Raw genomic sequence first — 15,187 nt, forward strand, 5'->3', positions numbered from 1 at the left:
TGGGGAACATGGGACAGGGTTGAAACAGAGGAGAGAGGAAGGCAGGGGAGCAGAGAAAAATGTATAGCTCAATAAACTCAATAAAAAATTAAAAAAAGAATTTAGACTTTTCTAAACAGTGAAACATGTCTGCTTCTGGCATCACTAATCACTTCAAGAGGATGATGATCATCAAGAGTCTCCTTATGGAGTTTGCTAGTAATTTGGGCAAGAAACTGCTCTTTCCTGTATTGCTTGATGGTATGCTGTATAAACTGGATATGCAGGACCCATAGAAAAATTACTGCTGAAGTTGCCTAAAGAAGGTGAGATGGTCCTTCAGGGTTCCTGCTTCATGAGAGAATCTGCCAGACATTCTGCAAGAGACAGTAGAAAGAACTGCCAATATAGGAGAAACAGTCTTTCAAATTCCTACTTCATGGAAAAGTCTGCTGGATACTATGGACCTGTAGGCTGAAGATGGATGCCCCAACATTACAGAAGAACTTTGGGTGACTGTCCAGGCAGCAAGATGTCCCTGTCAATTCTAGAACTTTGGAAGTTGCTTACAATGCACTTCCTATTTATTTAAGTAATATTATATTCTTCTGGGGTCTTTGGGGGAGTTAAAGACAGATAATTATAATTTTCCTTAGGTATGATAAAAATAAATTAGATATGAAAGTTTAGACTCATAAAGAAATATAACTAATTCTTATTTGATACCTGTTTTGTATATGTAATTTTACTATGTTAAAGTTAAAACCTTCCTTTTTATTTAGACAGAAAAGGGAAGATGATGTGGAATTCCCCTCTGTATGCTGTGAATATGTTTTATTACCATTGGTTAATAAAGAAGATGCTTCAGCATATAGCAGGGCAGAATATTGCCAAGCTGAAAGAGATATATAGAGAAAGTAGGAAGAGTCAGACAGATGCTATGTAGCTGCAGAAGGAGACAGACGCCAGACCCTTACCAGTAAGCCACAGCCTCGTGCCCATACACAGATTGATAGAATTGGGTTCATATAAGATGTAAGTATTAGTTAATAAGAAATCTGAGTTAATAGGCCAAGCAGTGTTATAATTAATATAGTTTCTGTGTGAGTATTCGAATCTGGGGATGAAAGAGCAGTCTCTGCTTACATTTTAGAAAGCATATCCCTTAGAACACTTATCATGTATTTCCTAACAATCAGGCAAAGAGGGACTGTTGGGCCGGTGTTATGCTTTTCTGGAGGTGAGAAGGATGCACAGGGTGGAGGATGAAAGTGTAAACATTTTACCTTGAAAGGAGGGTGCAGGCTTTGCATTCTGCAGACTCCACAGGCACTCACCTGGGCATCCTGTTACCATGCAGAGTTACCATGCAGGCTTTGGGCCTGAGCTTCAGAATTCAGATGGACTCATTGGTGTTTCCGCTAATTCTTGAAACACATTGAACAATAAGGTGTCTGTGGATTGTTTGCTGTGAGGTCCACTAATAAGTATAGCCATCTCTCTCTCTTTATTGCTAATGTCCCTATGAAAGACCCTATTAACAACAACAACAACAACAACAACAACAACAACAAACAACAACAACAAACAACAACAAGCAACAACACCTCTTCCTCTATCCCAGAGAACAACTTAATTAAGGAACCAACTTCAGGAATTATGGCGTGAAGTCATTGCTAGAGCAGGAAAACAACTGAAGCGGGTGAAGGGGATACAAATAGGAAAGGGAGACACCAGTGCGTCCTTCCCTAAAGATTCCACCTGAAAGGCACCTACAGTTGATGCACTTTCAGCAAAGCTATCAAAATTAACACACAAAACCCAGTAGTAGCCCTCTGTATACAGATGACAAACATATTGTGAAAGAAATCAGTAAAAACAGTACCATTCACAATAGCCTCAAAACAAATAGACAAACAAACAAATAAAATAAGTAAACAACAGATAAATCAGCCAACCAATATTGAAAAGATTCATGATTCATTCTTTTTCCATGGATGAGGCCAGTTTCTAACAATTCATGTGCGACTGGCGCCTCCTAGTGGCCTCAAAGAATACAACGCCGAGCTTCTTTTCCTGATTTTTTGAAATCACAGAATGGAGGAATCTGCTACAGCTCACCGGTGCCATAGTTGTAAACTACATTATCCAAACTTTGGGAAATTCTTTTCTGGATGAGCACAAGTTTATTTAAAAATTCTAGTTAAGAGTTGTGGAATCTTTTGAAAGATTTTCAGAGAAATAGTGATGTAGAGAAAGAAGGGGGAGCTTCAGAAGGACACACACACACACACACACACACACACACACACACTGTATTGTGATTATATCCACACCAATGCCACATTCCCTCATTGGATCCCAACGTTAATCCTGACTACTTCCCAAGTCCTCTTCCTTATTTTTCTCTTTGAAAAACAAATCCAATTAGTGGTGCTAGCGTGAGCATGGGCAGACTTTCAGTAGTCACGTCCTCCAGGAGGAATGATGCTGTCTCCTGAGGGAGACATCAATTGTCAATAGCTCCTCAGCTCAACACAAAGCCACAAGAGCCCCTCTCCCACCCATTCTGGAATAATTGACTGGTTTGATCCTGTGCTGCACTTGTACAGGTATGTTCTCTGATCAGATATAGGGCTTAATCCACGGGAGGAAATTGTTTCCTAGCACTGCAAACGTGATAATAGTCACTGGGGATGGCATTAGACGGTTGGAGGGAAGGCATTGTTAACTGCCTTCTAGCCAGGCACATTTACACCTACAGACCAGTGTGTGTACCAGGGCTGTTCCCAGCCTTGGTCACAGAAGCTTCTTTCAGCAGTGGGTAGCAGTCAGTTCAAAGCTTCATAACTTCTCAGAGTGCTGAGAACGTGCAACTGTTGAGTGCTCAGCACTAAATAAGAAATGTCTTTAAACCTGATTAATTTCCAGGCTTCTATGACTGTAAATTGCAATCCAATAACTGTGGTATACTCTGGAAATCAAAAGTAACAAACTCACCAAGACTTCAGTCTGATGATGTTATGTTAACCCGGTGGCTCTCAGTGTGTGATTCTCAGAGACACAGCATCAGCACCATTGACAATGCAGTGTCAGCAGCATCTGCCAGTTGCGCAACTCTCAATCTCCCTCACCTAGATCTAATGGGTCAGGAATGCTGGAGATGGGGTCCAGGGCCCTGACTGATAAGAGCCTTCCCCACTCTTCTCATGATCAGAATAGTCTGAGTCACTAATGAAATAGAGTTTAAATCAGGTCTTTAGAATAGCAACCCAGTGGTTTCTGGAAAATTACCAAAGAAAACCAGTGGTTGGGAGATTGCCTATCAGGTAAGTGTAAGGGTAATAACCAAAGTTTGGATCTCCAGTACTCATATAAATGCTGATGAGCATGGCAGTCTGTCTACAGTTTCAGCACAGGATCCTCCAAGGGAGCTGCCTAGCCAAACTAGCTATACCAAGGAGCTCTGCATTCAACTGAGAGGTGTTGCCTCAATGAATAATGAGTATTGTTCAAGGAAGAGTCCTCAAATAGCTCTGGACTTCTGAATTCATATGTAATCATGTGAATCCACATTGGCACATGTGATCTCACATCTGTGTGGACACACATATACACAGAACATACTGACCCATTAAAAAAAGAGAAAAATCACACCAAGCCATAACAAACCAAAAACAGCCCTTCAGATAACAGTGGCTTGATAATTTATTTTTTTCCATTAACACTTCAACTTTCCATGGCATCTACAGGCCTGCCTGCTTCTCTTGGCTGTGAGCATATGCAACGATCATCACATTTCTTCCAATTATCACTGGTTGTTCATCCAAGATTTGGGGCTGCTTTATTGTCAGAGGGTCTTGTTTTTTCTTCATCTACCCTTCCCTTGTTGGCATATTCCAGCATTTTGAAAAGTTGTCAGTTTGAGAATAGTAGGGGTAAGATTTTGTTTCCATAAAACATACAAATAAACAAACAAAAACCAAGCAGGCAAACTCAAAGAAATTTAGTTTATCTGAAAGATGTCAAGCTCCCTGTACATCTCTGGAAAACATGGTCTCTCAGTGATGAAACTTTGTAGAAGAGCTGCAAGGGAAGAACACTAAGCTCTGCAAAGCTCCTTTCTGGGGTCCTGCTCCACCATCTCCACCTGCCACGACATCTTGCTTCAGCCACTTACTACTTGGGATGCTTTCTAACCTCCCTACCTTGGGTTTTTACACTGGGATATGAAGGTTCATGATGGTGCCATGACTGTGAAGGTAAATGGTACAGAACATAAAAGGCTTAAAACAGTGCCAGATATTAAAAAAGTTTCAATTGCTAAAAACATTAAAAAGGAAAATAAACTCAGCAGAGCAAGTGGTGGCATTGGATATTGCTATTGTTCTACCATTAAAGCCAGACATTACAGCTTGTAGGAATAATCGGTGAGATTCTACAAATTAGCGTCCTGCCATCCCATTCAGCTTAGAGTAGAAAGAGGAAGTTGCCATGTTGCAAATCTATGTGTCTTCTAAATATTGAGCATATTCTATAGGCAAGGATGTCAAAAATAGAAAAAAAGGAGTTTGAATGTCAGTATAAAATGTATATGTTGCCACTTTTTCCCAGTCAAGGGAAGATAATCATACAGATATTTGAAAGTATTTACTTATTTATTTACTTACTTACTTTAGCAGATGGCATTGATTAATGCTTCAGTACCAATCACGTCATTGTTTTAAATCCCATCTTGAGAGTGTAGACTCAAGTGTAGACTTTGGCCTGGGTTTTTGATGTAAACACTCACCTCCAAATCCAGGCCTTGTAGAGAAATCATGGTCCTCAATGTGTAACAACTGCTCACGTTTTAAGGGCCAGACTTTCGTACTGTCATCTTTCCTCATTCTGGTTTCCCTTATGCTGTTCCTCCGAGAAAAAGATACATATATATCTTAGTTAGGGTTACTTTCACTGTGATGACACGCCATGGCCACAGCAACTTGTGGAGGAAAAGGTCCAGTTGGTGTATGCTTCTGTAAAACTCTAGGATAACTGTAAAGCCATTTCTGAATATTCTGAAGCCATTCCGAACCCTCTCAGCCTCCATGCCTTAGTGCTATCCCTTCCCTGGGAACCAAGGACCTAACAGCTACGCATGCACATACTGAAATGTTGGGAACTTTCCATCTCCCTGAGTTCTTGTGAGTGTTCTCCAAATAGAGCTCCGTTCCTGAAATTGAGACAAGATAACCCACAGATGTCCACAGATGTTTTGACTCAGTCCCTGGGAAAGGGGGGCAAAGTAACCCTAAAATGTTCCCTCTTACCTCATCTGATCTAACAACCACTCTCCAGCCAATTATTGGTAATAGCCCTTTGAATAAGGCAATCATAATAGTTGAAGAACAACCCCCAGAATCCTCCCTTGTTTTTGTGGATTTTACTTTAAAAGTAGCCTGTACCAGCCATTCAGGGTCTTTCTGCCTTCTTGAATGCTGAAAGACCCTGTTATGACAGAATTAATAAAATCCTCATGTTTTTATATCAACCGTGGTGTGAGAGATGGTCTCTTGGAGTGACTCCTTCTGGTAGTTGGACTTCAGGGTCCAACACTTCCACATCCATAGTCCATCATTAAAGAAAGTCAGGACAGAAACTCAAACAGGACAGGAACCTGGAGGCAGAAACTGATGCAGAGGCCACGGAGGGGAGCTGCTTACCGACTTGCTCCCCATGGCTTGCTCAGCCTGCTTGCTTTCTTTGTTTCTCTCTTTCTTTATTATTTAAAAAACATTTTATAAGTTCCACATCATGAATTCTGATCCCATTCATCTTTCTTTCCTTTTATATCTGTCCTCTTCCCTTACAACCTCCTCTCCAAGATAAAACAAAATTTAAAAGAAAAGCAAAACCAAATCAAACCAAACCAAAATCAATCTACCAACCAACCAACCAACCAACCAACCAACCAACCAACCAAACAAACAAACAAACAAACAAAAGTCTTGATGTGGAAACTGTAGCATGACACAGGGAGTCACAAAGTCTGCAAATCTTTACTTGTTATGTGTTCATGGCAATGAGTCATTGATACGGTTAGAGGCATCTGGCTTACATCTGCTACACCACTGATACTGGGCCCTCCCTGGGACTCTTCTTGAATATCCTGCTGGTTCCTTGTGTCATGGAGATCCTGCATCTTTGGATCTGCAAGTCCAGTCCATTCACATGCTCCAGGGTTTCATAGATGAGGTCAATGTTGGGTAGAGCAAGCCCTGCAACTTGAGAGAGGGGACCTTGTACTTCACCTGGGAAAAGCAGTAGATCTGACCCTGGTGGTGTGGGTGTGAGCAAGCTGGCTCCAAGGGGTGAGAGCAGTTGGTCTGCCGGGGGTACTGGGTGAGCTAGTCAGGGAAGTGCTGAAGAGCTTTCCCTGGTAGTGATGATGAAGGAAAGTTGGCAGACTGACCAACCCAGCTACCACCCAGGCCCAGAACCAGGGCTATGAGTTGGCCTAGCCTGCTTTCTTATAGAACGCAGGATATGGAACCACCCACAATGGGCTGGACTCCCCTCATCAATCACTAATTAACAAACACCCTACAGCTGGACCCTGTAGAGACATTTTTCTCAATTGAGGTTTCCTCCTTTCAGATAGCTTTAGTTTATGTTAAATTGACACAAAACTAGTTAGTATAAAATATTTTTAAGATACATTTATTTATTCATTCTTATTATTCATCTTGCTGATCATAGAATGCCCTGAAATAAACACATAGAATTTCATCTTGTTAGTTCAGATTAAGCCAAATATCTGCCAACATTTGTATTTTTGCCATATAAGGGTGGAGGGAGCAGGTAGGTCAAACAAGTTTTAGAGTACTTGAAATAGAAAACCAAAAGGATTTAATACCTAGACAGACACCATTTCTCACAGTACATATGTGAGATGAGAAACAGTAGGTGAGTAATGGTGATCAAAGGTCAGATTCACAGACACCCAGCTAAGGCAAGCTTTGAGGAAACGGCGCCTGGGGGTGAGCATTTCAACAAGACACCTTGAAGAAACTACCTGGGAATGAGCATTTCAACAAGCACCCAAGAGACTGACATTGATTGGACAATCTCTGCCTTAAAGCAGTAAGGAGGTGAAAACATTACAAAACTGTAAACTGATGAAAACAGAGTTTTCAAAGCCAGAACAAACAGAGACTGTGGGACAGACAGAGATTGCAGGTAGAAGGACAGATGGAGATTGCAGCTAGAAGGCCTATCGGAGTTTGTAGGGCTCAAAGGTTGTTGGACCTGGGAAAACCTGACAATGGAACAGGCGACTATTTCTACCTCTTCTTCTCTAGGTCGAAGTGCACATGGCAAGCTCCTTTCTATGGTGTGCTATGTGGAAACAAAGTCCTGTCTCTCTGGGCATCTGTGAGTGTGAGCACGGGAATGGGACAAAGGGAATACTTTTCTGCTGAACCACCATTTCCTAGGAACATGGATGCAAATTTTAACAAAACAGTTTTTAGAAGCAATTTATTTAATGTTTTTTCTTGCCACACTTTTCATTGATTGATTGTGTGTGTACACATAAGCATATGCTTTCTTGTGGTTCCCATAACACTGTTGTGTAGGACAGAAGACAACTTGTGGAATTCTCCTGTCTTCTCCCATCCTGTAGGTCTTAGAGATGAAACCAAGGTGCTCACTCTGGGGAGTATACACTGAATAATCTCTCTTGCATTGGAAGCATTTTCTTGGCTCAAGAAAATGAGTCTGACTAGGAGAATTTCACATCCTGAAGCAGCTGATGGAAGAGGGTTTGTGAGATGGTCCAGTGTGATCTCTCAATAGGGTGGATCCTGTACGAATCCTCAGGGATTTAGAGATGTATTTTTTTTCCTAATAATATGAATAGATAAGTTTGGGAAAGGAATCTCTTTTGGATAGAAGGCAATGGATTTTAATTTAAATATATTAAATCTTTATATCCTGTGAATAATTGAACACAGAACTATTTCTCCCAAGAATCTAGAATAAACTAGGGAAAACCTTCCAAGGAACTAGGACAAATTATTTATTAAAAATAATGATAAAGGACTGGGGAGATAATCAGTCATAAGGTAATTCCTAAGTAGGCATGGGAACCTGAATTTGATCTCTCTAACTACCCCCACCAAGTGAGTCATGGTGCCACACGTGTTTGTAATCCCAAAGACCTAGAAGGAGGATCCCCACAGTTTGCTCATCAACCAGTAGCCTAAATGGTGAGCCCAAGTCAATTAGATACCCTGTCTCAAGGCAGAAGGTAGACAACTCCCGAGGAAGTGCATTCAAGTTTGACTTCTGACCTCCACATACGTGCATATACACAAGCACCCACATAAACACCACCCCACACATGTATACTCTAATAGCAAGAGGTAGTTTCCAAGTAATGCCCACTACGTTCAAGACATCAGCCCAGATGTTTGGTATGCATCCGGCTCTTCTGGTTTCCTGGGTCTCTGCCCAGAGTTTCTGATTCAGTAGGTTTGGGGTATAAAATTGCATTTGTAACGTGTTTTTTTCAGGATAACTTGTTCCTGTAGAAAATAGCACGTAGTTAGTAAAAGCTCGCTAGTTGTTTTTGTAAATCAAAAGTGTAGATATAACATGTAATGGGAAATTTGTAAAAATTACTCCTCTGGTAATGATATTTTGGATACAACAAATAAATGACATGTGACTAATGTGTCTTTTCAGAAGCATTCCTCTGCAGGAGACTGAAATACAGATGCATTTTAATTAAGAACCCTGAGTGTGCTGAGCTCAGGCCTGCTGTGAAATGCTCTCTTGGCAGCAGAGGGGTACAGGCACCAGTGCTTATCTGACCTGCACTGAGTGTTCCATGTTTATTTCATCTGGATTTCTTTTTACCTTAATTTCTTTGTAAGGAGAATATGTGGGCTGTACCCTCAACACAATTTTACAAATTCTTGCACTGTACCATACATGTTTAAATAAATACTTAAAGGAGTTGGAGAGATGGCTCAGTGGGCAAGAGTGTTTTCCGCCATGCAAAGGGCAGGATTTGGGTCCCAGTCCCCATATTGGGCGACTCAGAGCAGCCTGTGAACTCAGCTTCAAGGGGCTCTGACACCTCTAGCTCCATTGGTACCTACATTTACAAACTCCCCTCCAAGAGACAGACACAGAACCCCTCACCACATAAACATACTCAGACACCCCCATACAGACACACACAGACATTGCCACAGACATACACAAACATCCCCCACATAGACACACATAGACACTTTTTCAAGACACACACAGTACCCCCCTACAGACACCCCCATTCAGACACACAGAGACACTCACAGACACCCCCCACATACACACACAGTCACCCCCACACAGACACACATAGACACCACCGCACAGACACACAGACACCCCATACACAGACACATATAGACACTTCCCCACAGACACACACAGACACCCCATACACAGACACACACAGGCAAACCCCAACAGACATACACAGATACACCCCCTTGCAAACACACACAGAACCCCCCACACAATTAAAAATTATAAAATAATTCCCCAAACAAATATAAATTGCTTCTATAATTCTTTCATTATACATTTAAAAATACCTAGATATTGATTATTTAGAAGGATATTCTTTCTTTAAAAGTACCCAGTAACTTGAATACCTATATTAAGTATTTAAAAATAAATGAATAAATTCTTCTTTAAATTATCAGAAAATTTATATTATTTTCTAAGAACTTGTATTTCCATTTCTTGCTTCATAGATTTTTCTTACCCATCATACAAATATTTTTGGGAAGAAAATGTGTATATACATTGATAATAACTTTTAAATTTAATATTTCCTTTACAAAGAGAAAAAAATAATTTACATAAATGTTGACTCCTACTAAATTTAAGAATAAAACTTTAGAGAAAATAAATTTGTTAATGAAATGGTGACATATTTTCTTCAGTTATTTTATGTGTTTAAATGGATTTAGTCATTGTTAGAATGAAACTAGGTTTTGCATAAATTCCCTTTTTATTAGTTTTATAGAAACAAGCACTGAATTTTGTTCAAAAGTGTGTGAGTACATTGAATATCAAAAAAACTTTTCACATTGTTTGAAAAAAGTCTGAACGTGACTTTTAAATCATTTTCGGTGATTTATCACCTAACAAATTAACTAGGTTCTTCCTTTAATTTTGTTAAAAGAAGATGAGAAACAAGCCAGTGTGAAAATGATATGTTACTTGATATAGAATCATTCACTATCTCAACCTCAATATTTATAATTGTCTCTTTGTTCTCAGGAAGCTTTATACGAGAGGAACTCACACAACACGATTAGGAAAGAGAGAGATGTCTGGATTTTATCACATGAGGCAGAGCAATCGTTAAAGGGAGGTGATGAAGGAGATGGGGTGAGTGTTCAGGTTAGTCTACTTTAATAAAGCGGTCATAAAGAATGGAATCCAGAAATTGTTTAGAAATTGCACTTGACGACATTCCTTTCAGATAGCTTGCACGTACCCTTGTAGATACATGATGCCTCATGAATACAGGTGTTTGCTTTGAAAACCTCTGACTTGGTGTTATATATGTTTATAATTATACACAGTTGTATATTGTTTATAATGTATGGGATAGTCATTATAAACTGTGTTTTATATTATAAGAGAATACCAGCATTGTTATCTTTTATTGCTTTTGACCACAAAGTACTACAGACACTAAAAAATTATTGCTATAATTTTTTTTTCTTGGTAATATCCAGAACCTTTCCTTTTGATTGAGGACACTTCTTTTCTGGATCAACAAGGAGCCATGTTTCTGTGGAGCTTCTAAGATCTCAATCTGTGACTAGGCAAGCAGTAGCCCGAGGCAGGGGAGTTTAAAATTTGGGTGATTTCAGGTCCTCTAAAATCTTTGAGGCCATATTAGAACTAAGAATTAAAACATTTTAGCATTGCCTGGGGAGGATCAAACATCTTTCTGGCACACTTGAAATTTTATAAGTGGATGTAAACAAAACTCTCTTATGATGTCTATGAAATGTGGAAATTACTCAAAGAAAGTATAAAATTATTTCTATGCTCTAGCCTTTGACATGGCAACATAAAGAAGGTATTCCCTTATAAAGATTAAAAGTGCTTTTTAATTTTACTCATCAGGTAATTGTGTAAATATTATGGCTTCTGGTTTTGTATTTTGTAGGATTCCTGAGTATATGAGCAAGTGAGTCTCTGAGTCTTGGCTGTTTACTGTGCCGTTTCTTGGGCTCTTTTCCTTCTGTTTGTTTTATCTTACTCTGATTTGTTTATCTTTTCTATTTCAGTATTATTAATTTTAGATGCTTCTTTGTTTGCTAACAAGACAGAAAGGGGGTGTATCTGGATGATAAGGGAGGTGGGGAGGAACTGGGAGGGGTGGAAGGAGAGAAAACTGTAATCAGGGTATATTGTATAAAAAACTATCAAAATATGGTATTTAGGGTAGCCTGAATCCATGTTTCCAGGTCATGGTCACATATTTAGCTACTAAAAAGTGTCTCTCATTCTCTCTCTCTCTCTCTCTCTCTTTTTTTAGAAGTGAAGTTGGAACCTCCTACATTCCATCCATTTTCTAGAGTTACTATAAACATCAACTTTTCTCATTCTAGAAGCATGTCCTGTTGTGCAGATGATTTTTGTTTACGATTATTGTTTTTTACTATTATACCACATATAATATTATTATATATCAATATATTAATATATAATTAGCATACAATGCTCTTATGTAGTAATTATATATTATATTATCAATAGCTTTTGCCTACAAATTGAATAGGTCTGCAGGTGAACATCTCTTTGCATGAGACAGCCAGGCAGTGTGCTCAATCAGAGACGTGGCAGATACTGTATGTCACCTGGGTCTATAACAGGTCATGAACTCAGTGCTGAGGGTTCAGACACCCTCACGGAATCAGGAAAACAGACCAATTTTAGAGTTATTCTGTAGTCATTATCTGGAGCTCAGATGGTACAGTAAGTTACAAAATTTTACATGAAACTTAGAGTTCTTATCTTGTTTGAAGAAAGATCAGAAATCTGCTGACTGTGCTACTGTTTTCATGACCTTTCACCTCAGTGTGAGGCTTGGATTGGAATGCTCAAGGAATGCACACAAACTGAAAAGCTTCTGTAAAGCAAAGGACACGGTCAGCAAAACAAAATGACAGCCCACAGAATGGGAAAAGATCTTCACTAACCACACATCAGACTGATCTCCAAAATATATAAAGATCTCAAGAAATTGATCATCAAAAGAACAAATAATCCAATAAAAAAATGGAGTACAGACCTAAACAGAAAACTTTCAACAGAGGAATCTAAAATGGCTGAAAGACACTTAAGGAAATGTTCAACATCCTTAGTCATCAGAGAAATGCAAATCAAAATAGCTCTGAGATCCCATCTTACACCTATAAGAATGGCCAAGATCAAAAACACTGATGACAACTTATGCTGAAGAGGTTGTGGGAAAAAGGGAACACTTCTGCATTGCTGGTGGAAATGCAAGCTGGTACAGCCCCTTTGGATATCAGTGTGGTGATTTCTCAGAAAATTAGGAAACAACCCTCCTCAAGACCCAGTAATACCACTTTTGGGTATATATCAAAAGGATGCTCAGTCGTGCCACAAGGACATGTGCTCAACTATGTTCGTAGCAGCATTGTTTGTCATAACCAGAACCTGGAAACAACCTAAATGCCCCTTGAGTGAAGAATTGATAAGGAAAATGTGGTACACTTACACAATTGAGTACTACACATCAGAAAAAAAAAATGACATCTTAAATTTTGCAGGAAAATGGATGGAGCTATAAAACATTATTTTGACTGAGGTAACCCAGAGACAGAAAGACAGTTATCACATGTACTCACTCATAAGTGGTTTTTAAACATAATGCAAAGAAAACCAGCCTACAAATCACAATCCCAGAGAAATTAGACAACAATGAGGACCCTAAGAGAGACTTACATAGCTCTAATCTACATGGGAAGTAGAAAAAGACAAAATCTCTGGAGTAAATTAGGAGCATGGGGACCTTGAGGGTAAGGCAGGGAAGGGAACAGAGAAAAACGTTGAGCTCAATAAAAATCAATAAAAAACCCACCCCCCAAAAACAAACAAACAAAAAAGAATAATCTGTAGATTATTATAGAGATCTCTACTAATGTCTGTTCTGAACAGTTAATAAGAGCCAGTGTTCAGTTACCAGGAAATTTATAAGCTTGCTATAAAATAAAATAGTATTAAGATTAGCTCATAAGATGTACAATTAAATATATTAGCATTGAGGTATGCCTAAACAAACAAACAAACAAACAATGCTAAAGACAGGTCTATTGTAGGATAGTGTAATAATTACTAAGTTCTGCCTTAGAGCTATAATTGGCCTAAACAGCTCAAGGACAGCATGACCACAGTAGAACCATATGTCTTTCCTAGGCAAAGAAATTCATTTTCACTTGCCAAAAGTTTCTGTATCCATAGTTTCTCCCCATTGTCTTTCTTAGAAACCTGGGGAATATTAGAATAAAAGACTTTTAAAAATGTTTAGCCTAAGGAAATGTTATTTTTGATGGAAAGCAATATGTTTATAATCTGGATGAAAATAAATAGCCTGATTTATATAACAGATCTGACTGAATGAAAGCAGGGCTCAGAATAATTGATACAAACACAAAGCAAGGTGCAAAGTGTGCAATTTTCTAACAAAGACTATATCTTCCTTTCGCCTCCATTCTGTTAGTGTTCTTGTGTTATAAGGGGCAGATTGTTAATCAGTTGTACCATTACTTGTTGTGGGTAATCAGGTTGGGTATCGAGCAAAGAACAGCACAATATTTATTTACAAGAAAAGTAGGGAGAAGCCTAGCCTAAACAGGCTCAACTGTATTTTTGTCAAATGCTTTAACATTTGCATGAGTGAATGTTGATAGCAGTGTAGAAACTGGTTCTTGGATTACTGTGTTCACTCAGGGAAAGTGCCTCTGTTTCATCCTAAGTGGCTGTTTTGAACCAGGGTGGTGGTTTACATGATCCTCAGTGCCCTAGAGGATTGCTCACTGCAGAACACATGCAGCAGATATAAATTTTAATGAATCATATTTTGGCTTGTGGCCTGAAGGGCTCTTCAGTTAGTACACAGAGAAGTGGAAAACAAGCACTTGGAACTCAGAGAACAGAAACCCGAGTGTTTCCCCTGGAGGAAACCTGACCTATAGAACCCGTAAGTTGTTTTTCTTTTAAAAGGAAATAAAAAGAGGCATTTAACCTCAGGAAAAAGGTCCCTCCTTACCAGAAAGACTTTGTGTTCCCTGTTGACTTAAACAGTATAGGAGGCAGTAAATCTAGCTTTTTAAATTTATTGCTCTTGTTTACAGTTTCATACATGCACACCTTGCACACTGATCACTTTTACTTCCCACCTCCCCACCATACAAGCCAATTTCTCTCCTATGCACATGTCTAATTTTTTATAACCCATGGAGGTTTACCAGGCTACCTGGAGCTATCTGTTGGAGGCTGGTGGGTTGAACAAAGAGACAGAACTAAAGACGGCGATTCCTTCTCGCCTGGAATCTGCTGATGGCCAATACCTCAGAGGTAAAGGCAAAGCCTTCTGGGTCACCCCCGCCTTTCTTGATTGATTGTTGACAGGGCTTGCCTTGTGTGTGCCCAGTGCAGCTAACTCCCTCCTATTGATGTAGGTGAATGATGACACTAGTTGTGTGATGTTTTCCCCCCCTATAGCTACTGTGACATGGATGCAGACTAGTATGATGAAATAGCTCTTATTATAATTTATCCTTTCCTTCTGTTAGCATCTATGGGCAGCCAAAAAAATATTTCGCCTTAAATGGTGATAATTAATATACTCTCCATTTATTACAAAATAAACTACATGAATATTGGAAGCAACCTGAAACAAACAAAACCAAAAATCACAATAGTCTGACATAATATTTCATTCATGCTTAATTTCTTTAGAGAGGATCCAGAAAGAAGCTGAACTTAACTAGACCCTCTGTCATCTTAGCTCTGTGGTCTGAGAACAGACTGGAAGAAAAGTGTAGGAGGTACACTTTAAAAAAGCAGGACCAAAGTGACAGTAGTAGATTTTCTTCTCAGGCCCATGACCCCA

At 39.2% G+C, this 15,187-nt stretch overlaps 1 protein-coding gene across 1 annotated transcript in view; it reads right to left on the reverse strand.

Annotated features, from left to right (window-relative positions):
• Positions 1-15,187, reverse strand: part of Gabrr3 (gamma-aminobutyric acid type A receptor rho3 subunit) — a 49,396-nt gene that overhangs the window by 32,448 nt on the left and 1,761 nt on the right. The window contains exon 2 of the mRNA XM_005345258.2: positions 4,772-4,884. Coding sequence (XP_005345315.1) covers positions 4,772-4,884 — 113 coding nt within the window. The remainder of the gene's footprint in view (positions 1-4,771; positions 4,885-15,187) is intronic.

Source organism: Microtus ochrogaster, chromosome 2, assembly GCF_000317375.1.
Source record: "Microtus ochrogaster isolate Prairie Vole_2 chromosome 2, MicOch1.0, whole genome shotgun sequence".
Classification (NCBI taxonomy): Eukaryota; Metazoa; Chordata; class Mammalia; order Rodentia; family Cricetidae; genus Microtus; species Microtus ochrogaster.